The 27,390-nt window shown below is 36.5% G+C and overlaps 1 protein-coding gene across 2 annotated transcripts in view; it reads left to right on the top strand.

The window, feature by feature from the left end:
* LRP12 (LDL receptor related protein 12) overlaps positions 1–17,057 on the top strand; it is a 97,723-nt gene extending 80,666 nt beyond the window's left edge. For both annotated transcript variants that reach the window (XM_030938147.1, XM_010354477.2), the window contains 4 exons: positions 6,759–6,961; positions 8,210–9,314; positions 11,078–11,210; positions 14,743–17,057. In XM_030938147.1, coding sequence (XP_030794007.1) covers positions 6,759–6,961; positions 8,210–9,314; positions 11,078–11,210; positions 14,743–15,609 — 2,308 coding nt within the window. In that variant the 3' untranslated portion in view covers positions 15,610–17,057. The remainder of the gene's footprint in view (positions 1–6,758; positions 6,962–8,209; positions 9,315–11,077; positions 11,211–14,742) is intronic.
* Positions 17,058–27,390: the final 10,333 nt, after the last annotated feature.

Here is a 27,390-nt window from a genome sequence, read left to right as displayed (position 1 = left end):
GTGGAGTGGCCAGTGCTATAAATACTGTCATGTTTGTTGTTCATAAGTGAAGGAAATGCTAAATTTTAGTAAAAGGTTAGTGAAAATGAAGGTGTAAATTGTTTCCAACCTATTTGTGATTTTTGAGGGGACAGGAGAAACATTGAATACTCTTACTTGGCCTTTATTAGAAGAAAAGTGTGTTTTAGCATTTCAATTAAAATATCAAAAGGTAGCCACTGATTAAAAATAGAAGTAATATTGAGCAGTTAATAGAGGAAAAGGAACTTTAAAAATATATTCAAAAAAAGGCTAGATGTGATTGTAATCCCAGCACTTTGGGAGGCTGAGGAGGGTGGATCACTTGAGGTCAGGATCACTTTGAGACCAGCCTGGCCAACATAACAAAACCTCGTCTCTACTAAAAATACAAAAATTAGCTGGGCATGGTGGCAGACATCTGTAATCCTAGCTACTCAGGAGGTTGAGGTATGAGAATTGCTTGAACCCGGGAGGTGGAGGTTACAGAGCCAAGATCGTGCCACTGCACTCCAGTCTGGGTAACAGAGTGAAACCCTGTCTCAAAAAAAGAGGAGGAAAAGAGGAAAATGAGAACTCTCTCCCAAGTAGAAAGTTTGTAACACACTTAAAACAAAACTAATACAGAATGTCTAAAAACAAGGAGATGGGGCAGACGGGCAGACGCTGTTGCTCGTGCCTGTAATCCTAGCACTTTGGGAGGCCAAGGTAGGCTCAAGAATTTGAGAACAGCCTGGACAACGTGATTGAAACCCTGTCTCTACAAAAAAATACAAAAAACTAGCTGGGTGTGATGGCACATTGCCTGTGGTCCCAGCTACTCAGGAGGCTGAGGTGGGAGGATCACCTGAGCCCAGGAGGTTGAGGCTGCAGTGAGCCATGAATGTACCACTGCACTGCAGCCTGGGCAGAAGAGGGAGACCTTGTCTCAAAAATAAACAAAAACAAAACAAGGAGATAGAAAAGGTTAGCTTTGGAGCTACTCATCAAGAGAAAGCTAGTCTAGGAAGATTAACAACCATTGTAATTGAGCTTAAGGCACAAAATACTAGTAACAGTTGGGGTGATCTACCAGGAAAAAAAAAAACAGCAGTAAATTTCATGTACCTAACTACGTCACCTGAAATACATGCAAAGAAAAATGTGGAGAATTGCCCAGCAAATTTGACCAATCCACAATTCCAGTGGGAGATTTTTAACACACCTTTAATACTTATTTCAACAGAAAATACATTCTTTTCAAAGGCATGTGGAACATTTATAAAAAATTGATTATGTTTTAAATCACAAAGGAACTCAATACATTTCGAAGACTACATCATTCAGATTGTGTTTTTCTTACCACAGCGCAATTAAAATAAAGGAAAAAAATAAAACCTGTATGTTTAGAAATATATTCTTAAATAACTCCTGAATTAAAGAGGAAATCACAATGGGACTAAATGTTTTTAAAATAACCATAGTGAAACTTATACATATTAAAGCTGTTAGAATACATTGAAAGAATACTTAGGAAAGTTTACTACTTTAATGCATTGATTTAAAAATTAGAAAATAAATAAGCTCAGCATTTAACTGAGGAAAGGAAAAGAATTACAGGGTAAATTTTAAAGTAGAAGTAAAGGCCAGGAAAATAATAAAATTCAATAAAACAAAAAGCTGACTTTCTGAAAAACTCAGGAAAATAGATAAAACTCAAAGCAAAACTGAAGAAAAAGAGAAGATAAAAAGAGCAAAAGTGTCTATAATTATAAACATAAAAATTTTAATGTCATAAGAATGTAAGCAGTTTTATGTTAATACTTTTATACAAGTAGATTAATTGGATTATTTTTAAGAAAATTTATATTACTAAAATTGATTCAAGAAGAATTAGAAAACTGATGAATCAGTAGCCATTGAAGAAATCGAATCAGCATTCAAATTAAGACTCTAGAACTAGTTTTATAGGCAAAGTTTACCAAATGAATAGAAAAGGAATTTCCTTAACCTGGTAAAGGATGTCTGGTAAAAATTTAAAAAAGCAAATTTAATGTCAAAGTTAATTTTAGCACCAAGGACCAAGACAAAAATGTGTGCTTTTACTGGTTATAGTAGAATTCTTGGTCAATGCAGCAGTGCAATAGATAGAAATAGGTGATATAAAAAAAATGGCAAGGAAGAGAAAACTTTTATTTGCTAATTATGTTTGTTTTAAGCAGTTTAAAGCAAACTTAAAGATCACAGATAGGAAAAAATGTCTTTAAATTGTATAAAAGTACTGCGTACAGAGCTTTGTAGTAATAAAATTTACTATCAACATAAAATCAATTTCTTTTTTTTTTTTTTTTTTTTTTTTTTTGAGACAGAGTCTGGCTCTGTCGCCCAGGCTGGAGCGCAGTGGCCGGATCTCAGCTCACTGCAAGCTCCGCCTCCCAGGTTCACGCCATCCTCCTGCCTCAGCCTCCCGAGTAGCTGGGACTACAGGCGCCCGCCACCTCACCCGGCTAGTTTTTTGTGTTTTTTAGTAGAGACGGGGTTTCACCGTGTTAGCCAGGATGGTCTCGATCTCCTGACCTCGTGATCCACCCGTCTTGGCCTCCCAAAGTGCTGGGATTACAGGCTTGAGCCACCGCGCCCGGCCCGTGAAATCAATTTCTAAGAAAATTTAAATTATCAAAAGTTTAAGAAACACTGATTAAACCAAAAAACATTAAGAAATTGAAACTCTTTCCCTGACTCAATATATTCTAAATAGGCACAGAGCACAAATACGTCAACAGTGCTTTTATTACAGAAATTATTATGAAGCATTTAAAAAACCAAAAAGTAATTTTACTTATTCATTTAAAAATCCTAAATGAATTAGCAAACTAAATCAAATAGGGTATACATGAACAGATACTTATTATTTCTTATTCTAGACAATGTTTCTGCTTTCATGAATCTTTTTGTTTTTTGTGGAGAGACAGTGTCTAACTTTGTCACCCAGGCTGGAGTGCAGTGGTGCCATCTCGGGCTCACTGCAACCTCTGCCTCCCAGGTTCAAGCAATTCTCCTGCCTCAGCCTCCCGGGTAGCTGGGATTACAGGTGTGTTAAAACTAAGACTCTGAAATACTTAAAAAATAGTTGAACATCTTTGGGATCTTTGGAAACACCAAGGTATCTTAGAGAGGACACTAAATGCACTAAACATAAAGCAAAAATAAAAAATTAGACTTCATCAAGACTAAAATTAAAAACCACGCCCAATTAATTTTTGAATTTTAGTAGAGACGGGGTTTCACCATGTTGGTCAGGTTGGTCTCAAACTTCTGACCTCAGGTGATCCACCCACCTCGGCCTCCCAGAGTGCTGGGATTACAGGCATGAGCCACCTCTCCCAGCCTTTGCCTTCATGAATCTTAAATGTCTAGTGGACTAAAAGTTTATTAAGGGATTCCCTAGTTTGAATGGGACTAGACCTCCCATAAACAAGAGCTATAAAGTTTGGATAAAATATTTTAAAACCAACTATTTGAAGGATCTGGAGAGTAATAAGAAACTGGCAAAAACTGGAGAGTATTCCACCCCTGAAAGAAGGAACCAGTCTTCATGAGATAGGCTTGTTTCCTACCAGTTCTCTGAAGATTCTTGCCAGTCCGTGCAACGTGGAGTGACTGGAACTCAAGCAGATCACCATAGTCTTGTTAGCTTGAGGTGTCAGGATGCAGTTGAGGCTGTGACAATAACTGGAAATTAATTAATAAGGTAACTCCTGGAAAGGAGAGAACCACAAACTGGAAAGTAACTGCATTTAAATTATTCTCAGATCCTTAGCTGACCCATGAATTGTGTGTGCATAAAGAAGACTCCGAGGAACCCGCTGGAGAGTAACAGCGGGAAGGCTGAAAAGACTATATGATTTCAGCTGCTGTGCACCACAGCAGAGGCAGCATGTGGAGTTTGAATCCTGTCCATCACAGGCGAGACCCAGTATAGGGCTTCATAAATAAATGCCTTGAGATTTTTAATGAAACTCTGTGTGTCATACTTTACAAGTAAAGACAGTGTCCTTAAACTAAGAATTCTCCCTGAGACTAAGGGCAAAGCAGAAACAAACTTGCTTTAAACAAAGTATAAAAAAACCAAACCTCCTCAAGTTCATGGTCATCAGACTAATTTAACTGTGTGATAGAACAAAAATTAGTATCTTCTATGTTCTAGATAAATGTAAGAAAAAAAAATCTCATTTTGTGTGTTTTCAAACACACAAAATTTAATTTATATAAATCTCAGCTATAAATGTAAAAACTAAAACTCTGAAATACTTAAAAAGTAGTTGAACATCGTTGAGATATTTGGAAACACTGAGATATCTGAGGACACTAAACGCATTAAACATAAAGCAAAAATAATAATAATAAATTAGACTTCATCAAGACTAAAATTTTAAACTTCTGCTCGTTAAAAGGTTCCATTAAAAAAATGAAAAGACAAAACCATAGACTGGAAGAAAATATTAGCAATACACATATCTAACAAAGGACTTGAATCCTTTTTTATTTTTTGAGATAGAGTTTTGTTCTGTCACCCAGGCTGGGGTGCAGTGGTGTGATCTGAGCTCACTACACCCTCCACCTCCCAGGTTCAAGCAATTCTCCTGCCTCAGCTTCCCGAGTAGCTGGGATTACAAGTCTGCGCCACCACACTCAGCTAATTTTTGTATTTTCAGTAGAGACGGGGTTTCACCATGTTGTTTGGCCAGGCTGGTCTCGAACTCCTGACCTCAAGTGATCTGCCCACCTCAGCCTCCCACAGTGCTGGGATTACAGGCATGAGCTACCATGCCCGGCCAAGAATATAAAAGGGATTTTTATAACTTTTTTTTTTTAATGGGCAAAAGGCATGAACAGATTCTTCACAGAAGATATAAAAATGGCCAACAATCACATGAAAAGATGTTCACCAAATTTTTCTTCAGAGAAGTGTACATAAAACCACAATAAGAGATGCCGCCCATCAGTGACTAAAATGAAAAAGACTGACCACACTGACTGTTGGAGAGAAAGAATGTGGATGTAGGTGGATATGACATGTCTTACATAACAGACATGCCCCCAAATAAGCTCATGTTTATAACATGTAGAGTTCTTAAATAAGAAATATTAATGAATAAAGGAGGCAATTTGAAAAACAAGGCAATTTGGAGTAAAAGAAACAGAAATAACCAGTAAATTGGAAAAGCATTTCAATCTCAGTAAATAAAGACATGCAAAATAGAAGTGAAAAATCTCTTTTGTCTACCTAATTGGCAAAACATTTTTAAAAATAGAATATGTCATTTTGCTAAATGTGGGGGATATACGGTACAGACTTGGTAGAATTGTAAGTTCATATAAACATGTTTTGCCAGGGTCTGTCAGATTTAAAGAGGAATTATTATTCTGATCTAGCAATACTAGTTCTAGAACAGTTTGTCCTAGAGAATTTATTGTTCTTGTGTGTAAGAGAGATATGTACATGTATAAGGAGGTTTTGTTTTGTTTTGTTTTGTTTTGTTTTGTTTTGTTTTGTTTTGTTTGTTTTGTTTTGTTTTGAGACGGAGTCTCGCTCTGTCGCCCAGGCTGGCATGCAGTGGCGCGATCTCGGCTCACTGCAACCTCTGCCTCCCTGGTTCAAGAGATTCTCCTGCCTCATCCTCCTGAGTAGCTGACACTACAGGCACACACCACCATGCCTGGCTAACTTTTGTATTTTTAGTAGACATGGGGTTTCACCATGGCCAGGCTGGTCTCAAACTCCTGACTTCGTGATCCGCCCACCTCAGCCTCCCAAAGTTCTAGGTTTACAGGCGTGAGCCTGGCCAGGAGTTTTTAAAGCATAGTTCATAATAGTGCAAACTTGGAAACAATCGAATTGTCTATCAGCTTTTGTTAGTTATTCAGAATATTTGAAGAAGAAACATTCTGATATAATAATCCTTGGGTAATTAACTTTACTATCACTTAGTTTAAGTCAAAGGCAAGAAGATAAAGTCAGATCTTTACTTTTTGCTGAGACATGTTTAGCTATTGTAAAACTATGTTTTGGTTTCTCTTTTTTTCATAAGCAATGACTAATTTTCTATGTGCTGTTATTTATTTGATGTTTTTGACCTATACTTATGCCCACATTTTATTAACTACAAGAGAGTATTTGGCTATAAAGTGATTTATGTAAAAAAGTATTCCCAAACTCAGGGACTTTTCACCAAAAACATTTTTCATGTGTTCCTTTTTCAGTCTTTTACCTTGCTCAGATTTGTGCTAATTACTCTCCTAAGAATGTCAGCTGCAAACTTTTTATTAAGCAAGTATTAATCTAAAAGAAGGCTGAGTTTCTCTGTGTTTACTTCAGTTCATCAGATTGGGGAGAGGTGATTCTGGTTGGAACACAGAACAATTCAGGATGTTCTGAGTTAGAAGTGGTCTTTCCCAACCATACACACAGAAAAGAAAAAGAAAAGGTGCCACCTGTCACCTGTTTTTTTAACATTATTTTGAAACTGGCATTACTTGTGAAGAAGTATTTTTCTACAATCTGGAAAAGAAATACATATATGAGGAACATAGAATTAGTAGTATTATTTGCTAATGATATGGTTGTATGCCTGGAACACCCAGGAGAATCGGTCAGTATATGGAAGCTTATAATAATATCCTCAGTTACATTGTAATATGATTTTTTTTCCAAAATTGCCTTTTTAATAGACATTTCTGATTTTTTTTTTTTCCCCCAGTTTTCAGGATTTTGATATTCAAGGATCCAGAAGGTGCAGTTTGGACTGGTTGACAATAGAAACATACAAGAATATTGAAAGTTACAGAGCTTGTGGTTCCACAATTCCACCTCCGTATATCTCTTCACAAGACCACATCTGGATTAGGTTTCATTCAGATGACAGCGTCTCTAGAAAGGGTTTCAGACTGGCATATTTTTCAGGTGTGTTTTTAAATAAGAAAGATTGAACTGAATTTTATGGTGTTAACTGCTCTGTCACTTTGGAGCTAATCTTCTAAATAATGTTCATTTAATTAGGAGTAGGCCCTCGAGGCAGCTGAGATTGAGGATTAGAAGCTTAAAGTCAGATGCCCTAAGGCTGGGTCTCCAAAAAGTGTTTTGTATAATTCTAACAAAATGATTAACTTCATATACTAAGGTTAATTTTCTTTTTTAAGCATCTTAAATACATTTATTCTAAGAATAGCCTTTTATCTCTCAAGTGCTTACTCATATCCAGAAAGTTCAGAATGTATTTTTGTGGTAATTATTGTTTTTATACCCCCAAAGAAAAGACCTAACAGATTTCATCTTCATAGTTTATAGTCTCAGAAAAAAAGACATCTTTTCTTAAACTGTGTCTAAAAAGCATGACCAGATCATACAAATGTGAATAATTCAGAATTAGTCCTCTCTTTTAGATCAAAATGCAAAGATCTTCATGGAATAACAATAAGCATTTAACAAGTTGAATTGTTGAGTAAGTGTGCCAGTACTGATTTGTCATTAGAACCCAATCTGTTAAATCATTCTGTTTATAAAGACACATACACACGTATGTTGATTGCAGCACTGTTCACAATAGCAAAGACATGGAGTCAACCCAAATGCCCATCAGTGATAGACTGAATAAAGAAAATGTTGGTACATATACACCATGGAATACTATGCAGCCATAAAAAGGAACGAGATCATGTCCTTTGCAGGAAGCTGGAGGGATGGATGAAACTGGAAGCCATTATCCTCAGCAAACTAACGCAGGAACAGAAAACCAAACACTGCATGTTTTCACTTATAAGTGGGACCTGAACAATGAGAACACATGGACACAGGCCCCACATTTATTGTGGCCTTTTGGGGAGGGCGGGATGGGAGGGAGAGCATTAGGGAAAAGAGCTAAATGCATACTGGGCTTAATACCTAGGTGATGGGTGCAGCACACCACCATGGCACGTGTTTACCCATGTAACAAACCTGCACATCCTGCACATGTACCCTGGAACTTTAAAAAAACAAACAAACAAACAAAATATATATATATATATGAACCCAACCTGTTTTTTAAAACTCGTAGCACTTGGGCTTTATGAACATTTATTATAAAAATACTGCTCTTGCTGTTTTATGTCTTTTAAAGATTATAATTTTTCTCCTTCTCTTTCCATCTCCTTTGTACTCACATCTTCACAGGGAAATCTGAGGAACCAAACTGTGCTTGTGACCAGTTTCGTTGTGGTAATGGAAAGTGTATACCAGAAGCCTGGAAGTGTAATAACATGGATGAATGTGGAGATAGCTCCGATGAAGAGATCTGTGCCAAAGAAGCTAATCCTCCAACTGCCGCTGCTTTTCAACCCTGTGCTTACAACCAGTTCCAATGTTTATCCCGTTTCACCAAAGTTTACACTTGCCTCCCTGAATCTTTAAAATGTGATGGAAACATTGACTGCCTTGACCTAGGAGATGAGATAGACTGTGATGTGCCAACGTGTGGGCAGTGGCTAAAATATTTTTATGGTACTTTTAATTCTCCCAATTACCCAGATTTTTATCCTCCTGGAAGCAATTGCACCTGGTTAATCGACACTGGTGATCACCGTAAAGTCATTTTACGCTTTACTGACTTTAAACTTGATGGTACTGGTTATGGTGATTATGTCAAAATATATGATGGATTAGAGGAGAATCCACACAAGCTTTTGCGTGTGTTGACAGCTTTTGATTCTCATGCACCTCTTACAGTTGTTTCTTCTTCTGGACAGATAAGGGTACATTTTTGTGCTGATAAAGTGAATGCTGCGAGGGGATTTAATGCTACTTACCAAGTAGATGGGTTCTGTTTGCCATGGGAAATACCCTGTGGAGGTAACTGGGGGTGTTATACTGAGCAGCAGCGTTGTGATGGGTATTGGCATTGCCCAAATGGAAGGGATGAAATCAATTGTACCATGTGCCAGAAGGAAGAATTTCCATGTTCCCGAAACGGTGTCTGTTATCCTCGTTCTGATCGCTGCAACTACCAGAATCATTGCCCAAATGGCTCAGATGAAAAAAACTGCTTTTTTTGCCAACCAGGAAATTTCCATTGTAAAAACAATCGTTGCGTGTTTGAAAGTTGGGTGTGTGATTCTCAAGATGACTGTGGTGATGGCAGCGATGAAGAGAATTGCCCAGTAATCGTGCCTACAAGAGTCATCACTGCTGCCGTCATAGGGAGCCTCATCTGTGGCCTGTTACTCGTCATTGCATTGGGATGTACTTGTAAGCTTTATTCTCTGAGAATGTTTGAAAGAAGGTCAGTACCAAGACAGAACTATAAGGTTATGCTCTCCACAATAAAAGCAGGCCCAAATATTTGAAATGAGTACTTTGAGGATTAGCAATGTATTTTTGTTTTATATTAGTTTAGAAATGGATAAAGATTGTTGATGATGTATCAAATTAGTGTGAAAAGCCCAAGACTCAAAAGGCCAAACACATTACAAACTAAATATTTAGAGTTATGAGAAAAAGCAGTCTATTTACCAGCTCCTGTTTTCAGATTAATCCGTTTTATAGGAATATTGTAAGCTGCAGCTCTCAGTTTTAGTGTTTTAACCTGTATTTTTCTAAATACTAATTCAAAAATTCCAGATATGTGATAGCCTACTATGTTCAAAGCATACAGGTAAATAGAAAAATGAATAAGGCATAATATCACAAGCAGTTTACAGTTAGGAGGAAGGAATTGGGGCATGGAGTAAGATGACAAAAGTAATGTTGTAAAGAGCTGTAAAACAAAATGATACAAAGTGAAAAATACCTAATCTAATGAGGAAGAGAGGTGGAAAGGCTTTGATTGGAGAGGTACCACTTGAAATGTATGAGTAGAATATAGATAGGGGAAAAGGTGTTGTTAAAGCAATAACCTGGGAAAATATATAGAAGTAGGAATGTCCAGCATTGCTCAAAAAGTAAGCACATGGTTCAGTTTATCTGGAGCCCAGGATGCGTGTGAAGGGCTAATAGGAGGTACGATTGGAACACAAGACTATTGTCCTGTTGTAGAGTTAAGTGACAACAGCACTTCAGAGTTCTCAGTTTAGTAAGAAATGGTTAACTGTTAAAGGGTGACCTTCAGAGTGAGTAGTTTTCAGTATGATCCAGGGTAAATGGGACCTGAGAGAAGTTAATGGCAGAGATGTCCCTGTGGAGACAATGACCTTCAGTCCCAGGAGAATTACAAATAATAGATTTAACAAAGAACTTTTTATGTAACAGATGGCTAATAGATGGCACATAGATGCACAGTATTGTAATAACCATTACTGCATCTTTTCTTTTTTTTCCTTTTTGTTTGTTTGTTTGTTTGTTTTGAGACAGAGTCTTGCTCTGTCACCCAGGCTGGAGTGCAGTGGTGCAGTCTCAGCTGACTGCACTCTGTCTCCCAGGTTCAAGCGATTCTCCTGCCTCAGCCTCCCAAGTAGCTGGGATTACAAGTGCCTGCCACCACGCCTGCCTAATCTTTTGTATTTTTAGTAGAGACGGGGTTTCACTCTGTTGACCAGGCTGGTCCCAAACTCCTGACTTCGTGATCCGCCCACCTTGGCCTCCCAAAGTACTGGGATTACAGGCATGAGCCACCGCACCTGGCCTCTGCATCTTTTCTTTGGGCAAGTGTAAATGGCAAGAAAACTTTTTACCACGTTGCAACAAAAGAGCACAATGAAGAGTCAGAGATCCCAGCTAGACGTCAACATATATTCAGTAAATACAGTGTTCTTAGGAGTTGTAAAATCTTGTATTATTTCTCCCTTTACCTTTACAGGGATTTTCATTCATTAAAACTCAGTGATCCAGGCTTTTACTAGCTTAAAGCCCCATTGAAGACTGCTTGCTTCAACTTTGTATTCCTAGTGTAGGGATAATACATATATTCAGTAAATGTTTGTAAAATGACTAAGCTTTAAAATGATCAAATATGCCAAGATTCAGATTGTTTTAATTACTGATAATGGAAATTTGTTCTTTTTCTTAGCTCCCCCTTTTAATCTTTTTTCTTTCCATCTACTCTCAAAGATCATTTGAAACACAGTTGTCAAGAGTGGAAGCAGAATTGTTAAGAAGAGAAGCTCCGCCCTCTTATGGACAATTGATTGCTCAGGGTTTAATTCCACCAGTTGAAGATTTTCCTGTTTGTTCACCTAATCAGGTATATTGTAATGTGTAGTTTCTATTACATTTCCTCTTAAAATGAAATCTGTGCCTGTATATATGATAAAGCAAAGACCCTTGACTGTCAGAATTTTTGCAATCAAGGATTTAAATGTATGGAAGATTTGAAGTCATAGTTTTCATTACATTTTAACACTACAAACTACAAAAGTTTATTTTTCATTCCACTGATGTGGTTTTGCGAGTCTGAAGCATTTTACTGTTTAGGATAATTTAGTGCATTATAATTCGAAAGTATTGAGCTTAGCAAATTATTTTTTACCTGACCTGAACATCTATAGGATTTAAGAATGAACACTAAAATTAATATGCTAGTAATATAACATGCTAGATTAACCAGTTATAAGTAAAAGTAATTGAAATGAAGTTAACATTTCTACCTGAGGAAAAACATCTTCAAGCCTGATTTTACAGTGTTTAACAATTTATAGCATTTTGTTTATATAGTAATTCATTATATGTTTCTGAATTCTTTAAATTTCTCAGCAGTTAAAAAAATTTTCTTGTCGTGCTTAAAAATGTGCCAGCGTTCATTTTAGGCATAAGGATTTATACACTTAAATTGCAAATTCATTCAGAAACATTTATAAAAATTGTTTCCAGTATTAGAATTAAAACTGGTAAACATTGTTTACCTAGTAATACAATTATTTTCAAAATAGAATACCATTTCCTTTTTGGTAAATGGGATTTCTGATTACAGTCTATCACCTTATTGGAGTCTTTTAGGAAATCTTTGGTGAGAATTTGTGGTTTCAAGACATTTCTCCATAAGTAACTGCCTAAGTAAATCAGTCAGAAGTTCCACTGGTTGGAATTTTGTGTGCAAAGTAGGAAAAACCTAAGTTGTGGCTTCTTTATATCAGCCCTGCTATGGGGAAAGTTTTTTTTTTTTTAAAGTAAGAATCAGATCATGGTTAATTTTACACACCTACTTCATCTACCACCCATCACCCCTAAACCCCATATAAAGTTAGAGGGAACACAGTTCACACAATATTGTCCTCACTCCTGACACCAATTGCAAATTCAAGGAGTTCCCCAAGTCCCCTTCAGGTTTGGGGATTCACTAGGAAGACTCAGAAAACTCACTGAAAGCAACTTACTTGCGGTTACAGTTTATTACAGGGAGAGGATACAAACATACAGATTAACCAAGGGAAAAGATGCACAGGACAAAGTTCAGAAGGGTACCAAACATGGACCTTCCAGTTGTCCTTTCCCCATAGAGACAGGAGGGCATTACTCTGTCAACACAGATGTGTGACAGTATGCATGGAGTGTTACCAACCAGGAAAGCTCACCCAGGCCTCAGTGTCTGGAGTTTGTACTAGCGCACTAGCACATAGGCAGGATTAATTGCACATGTGGCCAATCCCAGTTTCTAGCCTTATCCAGAGATTGACCCAAAACCCTCACCCTACATCACACTGTTGGTGTGGTTCAGAGCTTCCACTCTAAATCAGTTTTACTATCTGGCTGGTCCAAGGTCCCCAGGCAAAGACACTGCTTTCAGACAAGACAGTAGAAGGGCTTGGAGACCCAGAAGCCAAGGACAGAGGCTTTGGGTGAGGTTAAATTCTTTATTACCTCACACTACCCCAGTTTCTCAGGTTATATTACCCTTGTGGGAGAATTCTACTTCAACATTTTAAAATAAAGTATGTTTTTGGGTGGTAAGTTAGATTTTATTCATTTAATGAAATTAAACTCTCAAGTTTGAAGCTTTTGGTAACAAATTATCAAATTTTTATAGCAGTTTTTGGAAAAAATAAGTAATGATGTAATTCACCATCTCACTCAAAGTAGAAATGCTTTTTGAGGAATGCTTTCTCCTTCATAAACTGAAGAAGTATATGAAATTATTCCTAGAACATTCATGAGATCCCCTCATAAAATGTTAGATTGCCAATCCTAATTAAACTGACTTTAAGTAGAGAGTTTCACCTCACTATGACAAACCAAATGTTAAAGTCAACATTAAAGTATGTTGAAGGCATTGTTGATCTTGATGGCTAATAGCAGCACAACAGAGAAGGATAACAGAAGAGCCTTTTGTTCATTGCTGGATATAATAGCATAGTGCTCAACATGAAGCCTTAAAACTTGCATGCTCACTGTTGAGGAGCAGATCTGTGGAGAAGTTCATTAGAAATGTGAACCACTTTTTCTTTCTTTTTTTTTTTTTAATTTGTAGTTAGGTACTTGTTAATTGGTGAAAAATCTTACTCATCTGTATAGCAAATCCATGTGTGCCGATATCCAAATTTCTTATTGACAGTCTGTGCCTTACTAAAGTTAGACTATGAAATGTTCCTGTGATAGTAGCTTCTTAACTTATCATAAATTATGTTCATGGCACTATGGAAAGGCCTATATGGAAAGCATAAATAAATGCAATACCAGCCACAAAGAGATACAGAACATAAGAGGACATCTTCCTTATTTTCTACCGTCTTTCTTACGTGAGGGGAAAGGGAAGAGGTGTGAGTTTTGGCCGGAGATAGTGTCATCATCTGAAGGAGAGTGTATCAACTTGAGATTGTTTCCTGGAAATAAAATTTTTACATACTAAATGCCAGGTTGGTGAAAGCTATTTCACATTTGAATACTTCTTTTTATAACCACTAGATGGAGCTTAAAGTCTATCTTATATAATGCTATATGCTTTTAAAAATAAACTCTAAACTTGTTCATCTAGAAAAAGAATAGATTTTTTATTCAGTTGGGCAACCTTTCATATACACTAATTACAGCTAACTAGCTTTCAGAGAATAATGATATGATAATTTATGCTTAATACTAAACTATAGAAAATAACACTTTAAAGATTGAGAAGGAATCTAAATGTCTAGATACCACTGAGTAGTGATATAAACAAGCTAACTTCTTTTGTTTCTTGTTGTCTTCTATGCTGTATTACAAATATAATTCCTTTATTTGTGACAATATAATTAAATCCTCAGTATCCATTCACCAAATCCTTGAGAAGCAACTCTGTGAAATGCAATTTTCACATGTTTTGGAAAAGTTCAGCCTTGTAAATTAAATCTAATGTGTTCTTTTTTTAAAAAAAGAAAAAAGATAAAAGGCCTGGTTTTCACAAACTCATTTTGGTCACTTCGTCAATTATGGTGGAGATTCTCCTATGTCCGTAGTTACAGAAGTATCAATTTTATTTTCTAGCTTTGGTACACTTTTCACATTGGATTATGATGTGAGATTTTGAAACAACTGTTACAGTTGACACTAAATATCATTTTTAAGTTGCATATATAAAATGGAATAGCAAGAAAATTTTAAACACAGCAATGATTCAAGTTATATTAGTAGATTAGATTCTGTAGTAGGATGAACCCACATAGGTAAGAGAATTTAATTTTTCCTCCTTAGACCCAAGCAACAATGAGTAACAGAATTTTTAATCGCAACACATTCTTAAGAGAAGGGTATTTTTTATCTTAGGACCTTGTTGTTAACTATCTTAAGACCTTTTCTTATTCTTGTAGGCTTCTGTTTTGGAAAATCTGAGGCTAGCAGTACGATCTCAGCTTGGATTTACTTCAGTCAGACTTCCTATGGCAGGCAGATCAAGCAACATTTGGAACCGTATTTTTAATTTTGCAAGATCACGTCATTCTGGGTCATTGGCTTTGGTCTCAGCAGATGGAGATGAGGTTGTCTCTAGTCAGAGTACCAGTAGAGAACCTGAGAGAAATCATACTCACAGAAGTTTGTTTTCCGTGGAGTCTGATGATACAGACACAGAAAATGAGAGAAGAGATACGGCAGGAGCATCTGGTGGGGTTGCAGCTCCTTTGCCTCAAAAAGTCCCTCCCACAACGGCAGTAGAAGCGACAGTAGGAGCGTGTGCAAGTTCCTCAACTCAGAGTACCCGAGGTGGTCATGCAGATAATGGAAGGGATGTGACAAGTGTGGAACCCCCAAGTGTGAGTCCAGCACGTCACCAGCTTACAAGTGCACTCAGTCGTATGACTCAGGGGCTACGTTGGGTACGTTTTACATTAGGACGATCTAGTTCCGTAAGTCAGAACCAGAGTCCTTTGAGACAACTTGATAATGGGGTAAGTGGAAGAGAAGATGATGATGATGTTGAAATGCTAATTCCAGTTTCTGATGGATCTTCAGACTTTGATGTGAATGACTGCTCCAGACCTCTTCTTGATCTTGCCTCAGATCAAGGACAAGGGCTTAGACAACCATATAGTGCAACAAACCCTGGAGTAAGGCCAAGTAATCGAGATGGCCCCTGTGAGCGCTGTGGTATTGTCCACACTGCCCAGATACCAGACACTTGCTTGGAAGTAACACTGAAAAACGAAACGAGTGATGATGAGGCTTTGTTACTTTGTTAGGTACGAATCACATAAGGGAGATTGTATACAAGTTGGAGCAATATCCATTTATTATTTTGTAACTTTACAGTTAAACTAGTTTTAGTTTAAAAAGAAAAAATGCAGGGTGATTTCTTATTATTATATGTTAGCCTGCATGGTTAAATTCGACAACTTGTAACTCTATGAACTTAGAGTTTACTATTTTAGCAGCTAAAAATGCATTACATATTCATATTGTTCAATAATGTCCTTTCATTTGTTTCTGATTGTTTTCATCCTGATACTGTAGTTCACTGTAGAAATGTGACTGCTGAAACTCATTTCATTGTCATTTTTATCTATCCTATGTTAAATGGTTTGTTTGTACAAAATAATACCTTATTTTAATTGAAATGTTTACGCTTTTGTCAACACATCTTGTAACTTAATATACTAGATGTTAAGGTTGTTAATGTACAAAAAAAAACCCTTATACTCACCTGCGTTTTCGTTTGTTTAACATTTGTCCATTATCGGATTTCATTATCATATGAACTTGTCAAAGGGAAGCAAACTTTGTCTAAAAATTTTTCTCTTATGTTTAACATACAACGATGTGAAATTTAGGCAGAGTTAGATAAATTACTCGCAAAAACAAAACTCTTTTATAAAGATTTTCTAATGTTGACTTTAATACTCTAACATGGTACAAACCAAATGGTAAAATCCCAAGTCATTTCTTTTTTCATCTGTATTTAGCAACAGAATTAAGTGGATGAAGATATTCTACTATGCATTAAATCTTGAACTTTATAAAACATGTACAAAAACTGTACAAGATAAGTTCCAACTGGTAATGTCTTTCCCTAATACAGGGTTGCGCTTGTATTGGACCCTAGGGATTTGCACTAAAATTATATCAAGGTCTCAGATGAGCTTAGTGCACAAGCACTATCACTTTAAATACTATTATTTGCTACCACAGCGACTATATATTTCCATAGCTTTTGGCTGGGGGCGGGGGGCATTTTTATTACAACTTGAAATTGCTTTGCTGGTTTCATATTTATTTGTTGTATTTAAGAAATACATTGTTGTAAGAGTGATTTTTTTTCAATATATTTTATTCCTGGGGGGGATCATGCTACACTCTCAAAGACAAGAAAATTGAGAAATCATTCAGATCATCCCCCCTTTTTAAGTAGTGTGAATTATAAAAACCCGACATTTTTTTTATGTCAGTTGCTGTTTATTTATTCTTTAGCTGTCTGTTTTAGTAGTTTAATGATTGAGTATGAAAAATGTATTTGTGTGTGATTATTGCTATTTATTAAATTTTAAGTACTTTGCTGAATGTCATTTTAAAGCATGTTTGAAGTCTTGTGTATTTGTCTGTGTTATGCTGTCAGGAGGAACTGACTAAGATGTTTTAATATGTATCAAAAAATTAAAATGATTTTTTTTATTGCCTTGAGGTACTTTTTAAATCAAAGTTGTTCTTTATTTGTTGAATTTTGGTGCATATACAAATTCAGGCCATAAAATATGCAATATATCTAGAATAAAAATGATTAGAAAGAGATCATTCCTTAACTGCTTTATAGTAAAGTAGCAACTTTTACCAGTACTCGAGGGTAAAATTTTCTAAGGACTTGAATATTACTTTGCTTGAGACTGCCCTTCAATTGATGTATCTCACAAGATGAAAGAGTTTAATGGATTAACTGCGTTTTAGTTGACGTGTCTCACAAGATGCAGTAACACAATCAGTTCTCTTTTTAAATTGTTTTCACATACATTTTAGACCCCTATAGTATATTCTACTGGCAGAATTCGGGTTACCAAATAATCTTTTACACCCTAGTACTAATATACCATCAAGTATAGGGGTTTTGGTTTTGTTTTCTAGCATATGTTTTACTTTGTTATTTTAATTAACTAATACATCTTCCTGGTTCAAATAGTAAAATGTAAATTCCTCTTCTATCCCAACACCCATCTTTCAGTTCCCTTGAAAGAGACACTTAGCAATACCAGATCCTTATATATCTCTCTAGAAATAACCATATATGTACATAGGCATATCAATGCCATATTATAGTATTGCAAATTGTAATATACTATGCATACATTTTCTGTACTTTTCTCAAAGGGAAGAAATACATCATTAGAGTTTGAATATTAAAAGTAAAATCAAGCATTGCTGTTACTTGTGTTTTTACATTTAAATCATTGATCTCTTCTGAATTTAAGGCTTTGCTTTTTTTTTCCCCCAGATGACTACCTAGTTTTCACAAAACTATGTATTAAATAATAGATCCTTTCCTTACTAATTTGAAATGGAACTTATATAGTACATTTCCATATTACTTGGGTATGTTTCTAGACTCTTTTTTCTTCTGTTGATCTGCTTTTCTCTTTTTATACCAATCCTTTATTGTTTTAATAACTGATTTTTAAATGTTTCAAATATTCTTATTTATATTTCCATTTGAATGACAGAATCAATTTGTTGAGTTCCAGAGAACATCCATGGGTACTTTTTTTTTTAAGACAGTTTTACTTTTATAGATTAGGGGATTTTGACATCATTATCATGTTAAAGCTTTTTATCTAAACCATGGTGCACTATCTAAAAATCATGCCCATTCGTCTTTTTTTTTGTTGTTTCCTTCAAATGAATTTTACACTTTACAGAGATCTCATACATTTTTAAGAGTTTATTTTTTAAATTTTTTACATTTTATTGCCTTTATTAATGAAATCCTATTAATAATTTTGCCTAATTTTAGTACATATAAAGACTAATTATTTGTGTTAATTTTCTGCCTGGCTAGCTGATTCTGATTTTTTGTTGTTTGTAATAGTATTTCACTTAATTATTTTGTGTTTTCCAACTACACAGTCCTATCATCAGCAAACACTGATAATGTAACCATTGTTACATTTTGCATTCCTCTTTGTATGTTAATTGCATTGTCTAGTACTTCTAAAATAATGTTCAGTAACTGGCTATAATGAATTGGGTTCAGATAGATTTAATCATATTAAGGAGTATCAACTAATCCCTATTTTTAAAACTGCATGTTTAATTTTATCACATGCCTTTTCAACATCTGCGGAGATGATCATGATATTTTTCCTTTGATCCTTTAAGATGAATTTTACTAATATATTTTGTAATTTTGCACTATCATTACATTCTTTAAATAAATTCTTTTTGGCCATGTGTATTTTTTTAATCTATTGCTAGACTGCACTTCATTATTTTATTTAGGATATTTGCACTTGTATTAATCAGTAGTCTATAGTGTGTGCATACACATGTGGTCACTTTGAGAAGCAGTATTTTATGCTTGTGGATTTGGAAACTTCCCTTCTTTTACATGCCCTAGAACAGTTTCAATAGGATTGGAATTTTCTGTGTCTTAAAATTTTCAGTGAAATTATCTGGGTTTAGTGGATGTTTGGCAAGCAGCTTTTTGACAACGTTGTTGGTATCATCTAAGTGATTAATCCATGTAGTTTTTTTTAATCCTATCTGGATCAGGAACCATCCATTTAATCCAAGTTTTCAAATTTATTTGCCTAGTTGAGGAAAGTCTTCCCCTTGTTTGCGTGTGGATGTTGCCCCTTAGTTTGTATTATGCTTTCTCCCTTATTTTTTCTTTTTTCTTTTTTTTTTTTTTTTGGAGACAGAGTCTCACTGTCGCCCAGGTTGGAGTATAGTGGCACGATCTTTGCTCACTGCAAGCTCCACCTCCCGGGTTCACTCCATTCTCCTGCCTCAGTCTCCCGTGTAGCTGGGACTACAGGCGCCTGCCATCACGCCTGGCTAATTTTTTTGTATTTTTAGTAGAGACAGGGTTTCACCGTGTTAGCTAGGATGGTCTGGATCTCCTGACCTTGTGGTCCACCTGCCTCTGCCTCCCAAAGTTCCTCCCTTATTTTCTTGATGAAGGTAGCTAACAGTTTACCTATTTTTTTAATTATGTATTTTTTTATTTTTCCCAAACTGCTTGGATATCTCTATTCTGTAATTTTTTTCTAATTAGTTTATTTCCACTTTCATAAGTTTTCTACATTTTGCTTTCCTTGGTTTATTTTGTTTTTTTTTTTTTTTTTTTCTAACTCGTTGAGTTAGCATGTAACTTATTTATTTTTACTTCTTAAGAGATTAAGACACGGACTTAAGTGTGAGCACTGCTTAAGGTGAATCATTTGGCTGCATTAATATCATTACTGTTATTTTCTAAATGTTCTTAAGTTTCAGTTTTGATACCTTCTTTAATCCAAAAGTTGTATAAAAGAGGATTTCTTTTCTTTGCTTTTTTTCCTAGAAAATGAGAATTTTTTGGTGAGCGTGGTAGTTTCGTTTTCTGATTCTTTTCATTTTATGGCATCAAAAACAGAATGTTAAGAGTGTATGTGTTGGGGGGGCGGTTATTGTCTTTCAGTTTTTAAATGTCCCAAGAGCACTTTTTAAAAGTGTGTTATTTTTTCACAGGATACAGATTTTAGTAGGAATTACTCAGATTTTAGGTCTTCTCAACAGGATACAGTCCTTTGTCTTGTCAGTCAGAGCACCAATATTAGTAGGGAAGAGAATGGAAACAAAAGGAGCTGTATCAGAAGGGATCTATGGGCCAGACGCCCAGTTCTTGGCTCATGTCATACACTAGCACTAAGAACATATAAGCACAGAATGAAGGGGTCTTTCGATAAGCTGTTGAGGTTTTAGTTCTTACTACTGCTTACCACCGTCATCCACTGTTAATCTGGAAATAAGTGGGTAAGACAGACTAAATGGGATAAAGGAAGAACAAGTTCATTCAATTTTCTAAGTGTTAATTGAGCACCTACAACAGACCCAGCAACATTCACAGCAGTTTACAGCCCTCCTTTCACCTGCTCCACCATTTCCCTCACACCTTTTCCCCGATTCCAAGGAAGAAGATGACAGCAACTTGATAGGACCTGCTTTACTCAGGAAGGTCCCTGTTTAAAAATTGGTAGAAGCAGGCAGTAGAGAGAAAGGCCTTTTCTCTGACTACCTGAACTCTTATTCAGGAATAGCATACACATTGCAAATTGTATATAGTTATTGGCATGAGCTGACAGCTGGCTGTGATTGCATTTTTTTCCTAAGGTAATCAACATTCAAGGTAGTCAAAAGAGGCTAAGTAAAATTCACAGAATTTTAGAGCTGGAAGGAATCTTAAAATGAAGAAGTAACAGACATAGCTGTTTAGTCAGGAATTTTCTAGACTTCAAAGAAATCTATTATATACCCATATTATACATACAGGTAAACATAGGCCATGTATACATACATGGTTTACCATCATGTGATGTCACAAGGTTTATTCCTATTAGAAGTCAGGCCATTCTGACATTTCTGCACATGCCTACTCCTAAATGTGTCTATCCCATGTTCACACCATCAAATGCTATTCTGCGAGCCTTTTACCACTAGCTGCTTCTGCATTATAGGAATTTTCCAAGCAATAATATTTGCCCATTATTAAGTGCCTATCACCTGCCAATTTCTTTATATGTGTCCTTGGAATCATCACAGTCCTGTGAAGTAACAAACTTATCTTCTATTTATCCAAGGGCATATAGCCAATAAGGGCAGAACTAAGATTTAACCTTAGTCATGCCTGACTCAACAGCTGTGAATAGGATGGATCATAAAGTGAAGTAAGATTTATCAGGAGAAATATCTATCAAGTTGGAGTTGACAGACCTGGATTATTATGCCAACTCACTGAGCCTCAGCTTTGTCATCCTGAGGTAAGGACAATAGCTTCTTCATAAGATCATTGTGAGGAATAAAGATAACATTTGTAAAGGCCTCAGCACTTGTTCTGTCCAGCTATTGCTGCATAAAAAACTGTCCCCAAACTTTGTGCTGAAAGCAACCACAATCATTCCGTTTTCTCACAGATCACTGTGGGCAGAGCTCAGTGGTATTGGCTCATTCTGCTCCTCTTGGCCTCTGCTGGAGTTGGAGAATATATTCCCCAAAGAGCTCACCTGAGTGGCTGGCAAGTTTGTGCTGCCTGTTGGCTGGGTGCTCAGCCAGGAGCCTGGGATCCTCTTCATAAGAGTCTCCTCAAGGCTGCTTCTGTTTCCTTAGTGCATGGAAGCTGGACCCAAGAATGAATGTTTCAGTACACCTCTGCAGAAGCTGCAAGGCTCTTATGACCGAGTCTCAGACATCCTAGAATGTTGTTAGGTTGGTGCAAAAGTAATTGCGAGTTTTAGCATTACTTTCAATGGCAAAACTGGCAATTAACTTTTGCACCAATGTAATACTTCTGCCATATTCTATTTATCAAATCACTGGCCAACCCAGATTCAGTAGGAAAAGAAATAGACTCACCTCTAAATAAAAGGAATAGCAGATAAGTCATGCCATCTTTACCCCAGCACAGTATCTAATACATAGCAAGAAACATTAAGTTGCCATTATTAATATTTTAAGGAGAAAAAGTTTTACAGCCTTAGAAATTTATTTGCTAAAAGGATATAACATTAACTCACCTCCACTTCATGTCAGGCACGTATGTGTATCTCATATCTGTTTATTACAAATACAAGGATAAAACGACTTGCCTTAGCATGTTCAGTCAGAAATCACAGCACTGATGCAATTTTAAACAAACATATTTAGGCAGTTGGTAAAATTTAAAGATTAGCAGTTATTTCTCTACATTTAAAATAATTTATATTAATATTTCAACATGTTATAACCTATAAAATTTTTATTTTTAAATTGCTTAGAGGCAACAGTATAGTGGGTAAAAGTCTGGAGTCAGATTGGATTCTAATTTCTGTCCAACTCCTTACTGGCATGTGCCCTTCAGGAAGTCACTTAATCACCCTGTACTTCCATTCTTCATCTGTAAAATGGGGATAATAGGGCTACTGGAGGATCAAACATTAATATACATAATGCTCTTGGAACAGCATTGTAATATATATATAGCAGCTCTTGGCTCATAGTAGGTGCTGTGTAACTGTTTGCTATTATTGTCATTGTTTAAATGTTAAAACATCTTACGGTGGCTCATGCCTGTAATCCCAGCACTTTGACAGGCCAGGTGGGCAGATCACCTGAGGTCAGGAGTTTAAGACCAGCCTGGCCAACATGGTGAAACCCTTCTCTCTTAAGAATACAAAAATTAGCCAGGTGTGGTGGTACATGCCTGTAATCCCAGCTACTTGGGAGGCTGAGGTGGGAGGATTGCTTGAACCCAGGAGGGTGGAGGTTGCAGTGATCCGAGATCACACCACTGCACTCCAGCCTGGGTGACACAGCGAGACTCTGTCTCAAAATCTCTGAAGCATACATTTAAATAAGCTATTGTACATGAAAAGTTCTAAAATAATAGTGGTTTCTGAAGAGAAATGGAAACAGATCATTTTCCATTTCTTATGTGTGCTTATTCCTGGGATCATGAAAGCGAATTGCAACGCAGAACAAAGGTCAATAAGAGAGCAGGGGAGAAGAAAGGATAACAGCCCCCTTGTGGTAAGTTAATAGAATTCCAAGACCAAGCAGACACAGATGAAAGGATCCTGCAGAGTTCAGGCGGCCCAAGGAAGTTACCTTAGTGACAGGGAACTAAAGAGAGGTCTTTACAGAACTCCTAGATCCAGATGTTTCTCAGATCACGTAGTTACCTTGTTGTAGCAAACACTGCTAATTGCATACCCAGTATCCATGAAAAGAAAAGCCTCATTTTAAGGGTGGTTGAAAAGGAAGAGAAAAAGCCTGATTTCACTGAGCAATTGCATCAATCTTGGCCTGGCTATCTCTGGACTTCTAGTTCCATGAAAAAAATAAACCTGTATGTATTTAAGCAACTGGTAGGCTTCTCAATTACCCATGGAGTAACCTTCTTAACCAATCTACTGGTTCTTAAATTAGGAATAGTAACAGTGGAGCAGAGGATTAAATGAGATGATGTGAATGCAGCAGAACAGTGAGGAGGCACATGTCAACGGAGCTCAATCAATGAGTTCAATGAATGTAGGTGCTCTGTCAATGTAGCTCCAGTTGATGGGTTATCTCAGTAAGCTCCTCATCCTTGTGTTCTCCTAACAGTAATTCTATTTATATGTTGGACTTTCCTGCAAGATTTCATTTGAACAAAGGGTTTTAAGGATTAATACAATTTGAAAACTACTGTTAGAACATCACAGGACTAAGTCGCCTTCTGCCTACCTAGGACACACCTGGTTTACTGAGAATGAAATGAGAATTTGCTTAGAGTGTTTTCCAGTAAGGATACTGAGGTGTCAATTAGGGCAGGTTTTTCCATATGTTGGAAGGAAGCTCAAACCCCAAAAAGCTTAATATCCCCCAAAAAGTGACTTGGAAGCTTTACTAAGGAGAAGTAATAGAGTACAGTGAGATGGAAAAGTATGGGCTTTGGAATCAGGCACATCACAATTTGAATTCTGTGTCCACTACTAAAGAGTTTTGTAACTGAATAAATCACTTGATTGTCTTGTCTCATATGCGATCACACCTACCCTTAAGGGTTACTAGTGAAAAGATCAAATTTTTAAAACAGCAAGAAACAAATTATACAGAAGCCTTTCCTGGAGCTTTACATATAGAGATTGAAAACAAATTTTAATTGTCATATCATAGATTCACTTTCCAAAATAAAAGTCTTTTAAAAGAGCTCCCCTATACCATGTATTAAGCATTTTGTGTATTACTAGAGCTTTCTGAAAGAGCAGGTTTCTTATAATAGCCACTGTCCTGTTTTCTTGGTTACAGGGCAACTTGTGGCTATATCTCAATGAAAACTAAATTCACTAAACAAAGGTAGAGTGATGTCTTGGCACACTCCGTTTTATTATTTACAGAAGCCAAAATGAAGAACTTCCACGGAGCCCCAGAACAGAAAAGACGTGGCTACTTCCTGTGGACTTAATAACATATGTTGAGCTCGTAATAATAACACATTATGATAAAAAGCAACATATTAACAATATTCAATGGAATATTCTCAATTGCATTACAATGGGAGCAGCTTTTTAAGATATTTCTATATTACTACTGAGCTCTGATTTTAAGTGACCCTGGAAATTCCTTGTAGATTTAGTTTTCCGAAGTCTGAGTTACCTTAAATATAAATTTTGTACAACAGTCCCCACCTTGTCCGAGGTTTCACTTTCTGTGGTTTCAGCTACCCACAGTCAAGCTTGGTCTGAAAATATTAAATGGAAAATTCCAGAAGTCAGTAATTCATAAGGTTGAAATTGTGTGCTGTTCAGAGTAGCATGATGACATCTCATGCCATCCAGCTTCATTCCGTGTGGGATGTGAATCCTCCCTTTGTCCAGCTTCTCCACACTGTGGACATTGCATGCCCCTGGTCACTTAATAGTAGTCTTGGTTATCAGATCAATTGTGGTATCACAGTGCTTGAGTTCAATTCACTTTTATTTTACTATTCCTATTGACCCCAAAGCACGAGAGTAATGGTGTTGGCAATTTGGCTATGCCAAAGAGAAGCTGGAAAATGTGTTCTTTAAGTTAAACATTGGAAGTTCTCCAGTTAATAAGGAAAGAAAAAAAATTGTAGGCTGAGGTTGCTAAGGTCTATGATAAGAACAAATCTATGTGTGAAATTGTGAAGGAAAAAAGTTTATGCATAGTATGTATAGGGTTTGGTACTAGCCTCAGTTTAGGCATCCACTGGGGGTCTTGACAGATATCCTCCCTTATCCATGGGGGGATTTTCATTTTGTGAGTTTTAGCTGCATCCTGTTCCTATTTCCTTTGGTGGTACTTTGCACATTGACATTTTTTACTGAGATTTTACCATACAACCTAATTTCCATTTCTCTATCTCATGTTGCCATTAGAGTAATTAGTCAAAGCCTGGGCTTGGTGGCTCACACTTGTAATCCCAACACATTAAGAGGCTGAGGCTGAGGAGGGAGGATTGCTTGAGGCCAGGAGTTTGAGACCAACATGAGCAACACAGTGAGATATTTATAAAATAAAATAAAATAAAATAAAATAAAATAAATTAGCTAGGCAGGCATAATAGCAAGTGCCTTTAATCCCAGCTACTTGGGAGGCTGAGATGGGAGGATCGATTGAGCCCAGGAAGTCGAGGCGGCAGTAAGCTATGATAGCATCCTTGCACTCCAGCCTGGGTGACAGAGCAAAGCCTTGTCTCTAAAAAAATTGTTTTAATTAAAAAGAGTTGTTAGTCAAGTGTGCAAAGCAACTGTTTGTAACCAATTCCTTGCTTTTGAATAAACATAATCATTTATTGGTACTTCCTGAATACCAACCCTCATACTAGATGCCTTATGTGTTTTGTTTCTAATCCCCAGAACAAATATGTGATGGGTGTTCTTATGCACACAAATAGCAGCAGAAGAAGCATCAATAAGTACCTCCATCACTGGGATTGGAAGGAGTATAGCTCTTGGAAGTTGAACTAATTCTTCACTGTATTTCACTTATAGAATAATTGAGGGATTTAATTTTCTATTTTAAATGTTATAGTCTCACTGTAAGGATTTATGTTTTATTTTGGAATCATATTTGCTTTACAAAATTATAAAAGTATTAGAAAACAACCACTTTGCAATTACTAGGATGGCTGTAATAAAAAAAGACAGGGAATAACAAGTGTTGGTGAGGATATGGAGAAACTGGAACCCTCCTCCATTGCTGGTAGGAATGTAAAACCGTGCAGCTGCTCTGTAAAACAGTCTGGCAGTGTCTCAAAAGCTAAATGTAGACTTACCATATGACCCAGAAATTCCACTCCCAGGTATATACCCAAGAGAAATAAAAACGTATCCACACAAAAACTTGTGCACAAACGTTCACGACAGCCTTATTCATGAGCACTGAAAAGTGGAAACAAGGCAAATGGCCATCACCTGATAAATGAACAAACAAAACGTGATATATTCATGCAATGGAATATTATTTGTCAACAAAAAGGAATCCTGTGCTGAAGTGCTGATACGTGATGAACTTCAAAAACACTCTACATGAAAAAAGCTAGTTACAAAAAAACACAAATTGTATAATCCCATTTATATGAAATGTTCAGAAGAGACAAATCTATGGAGACAAAAAGTAGATCAGTAGTTGCTCAGGGCTAGAGAAAGGTGAAAGGAATTTGGAAGGAGGTGGATGTCAGAGGAAAACTGTGCTACGCAGTTAAAACAGGCAAGGAAGACTTTTCTAAGACTATTACCATAAGGGGAGAGATCAAACTCAAGTCTACTGAAACAAAAGGTGAGCAGGTTTGGAAGTGCTAAGGTGAGCTAGGGGAAAAGTCCTGGAGGACGTAGAAGGGGAGGTTGGTCAGTGTAATTAGGCCAATTGTGCTTGCTAATTTGTACTTAGGGAAGTTAGGCTCCTACCCTTCCACAGAGACTGGGAGACAGGGGCACAAGCTAACTTGATTACATTTGAAGGAATGGCTCCAGGTCCTTGAGAAAGAGATACTTGGGTTATTATACTGGCATGAAGCTGGAAGAGGATCTATCGTCATTTCAAAGGGGCAAAGAATTTTCAATTACAAGTTTTCTAAAGTAAATTCTCTAAGAAAAGGGAGATCAGGGACCTGTAATCAGGAAGGAACTTGTCTATAGGCTAGACAACCTGAGGGGAATAATAATGCTGTCTTGGCCAACAGATACAAGGTTTATTTTTGATATGATGAAAATGTTCTAAAATTAGATCAAATGAATGTTGTAAAACTCTGTAAATGTACTAAAAACCATTAAATTGTACACCCTAAATGGGTCAGCTTTATG

Source organism: Rhinopithecus roxellana, chromosome 9 (genome assembly GCF_007565055.1).
Source record: "Rhinopithecus roxellana isolate Shanxi Qingling chromosome 9, ASM756505v1, whole genome shotgun sequence".
NCBI classification, from domain to species: Eukaryota; Metazoa; Chordata; class Mammalia; order Primates; family Cercopithecidae; genus Rhinopithecus; species Rhinopithecus roxellana.
Note: the sequence above shows the minus strand (reverse complement) of the source record. Positions and strands in the feature narration are given on the sequence as shown.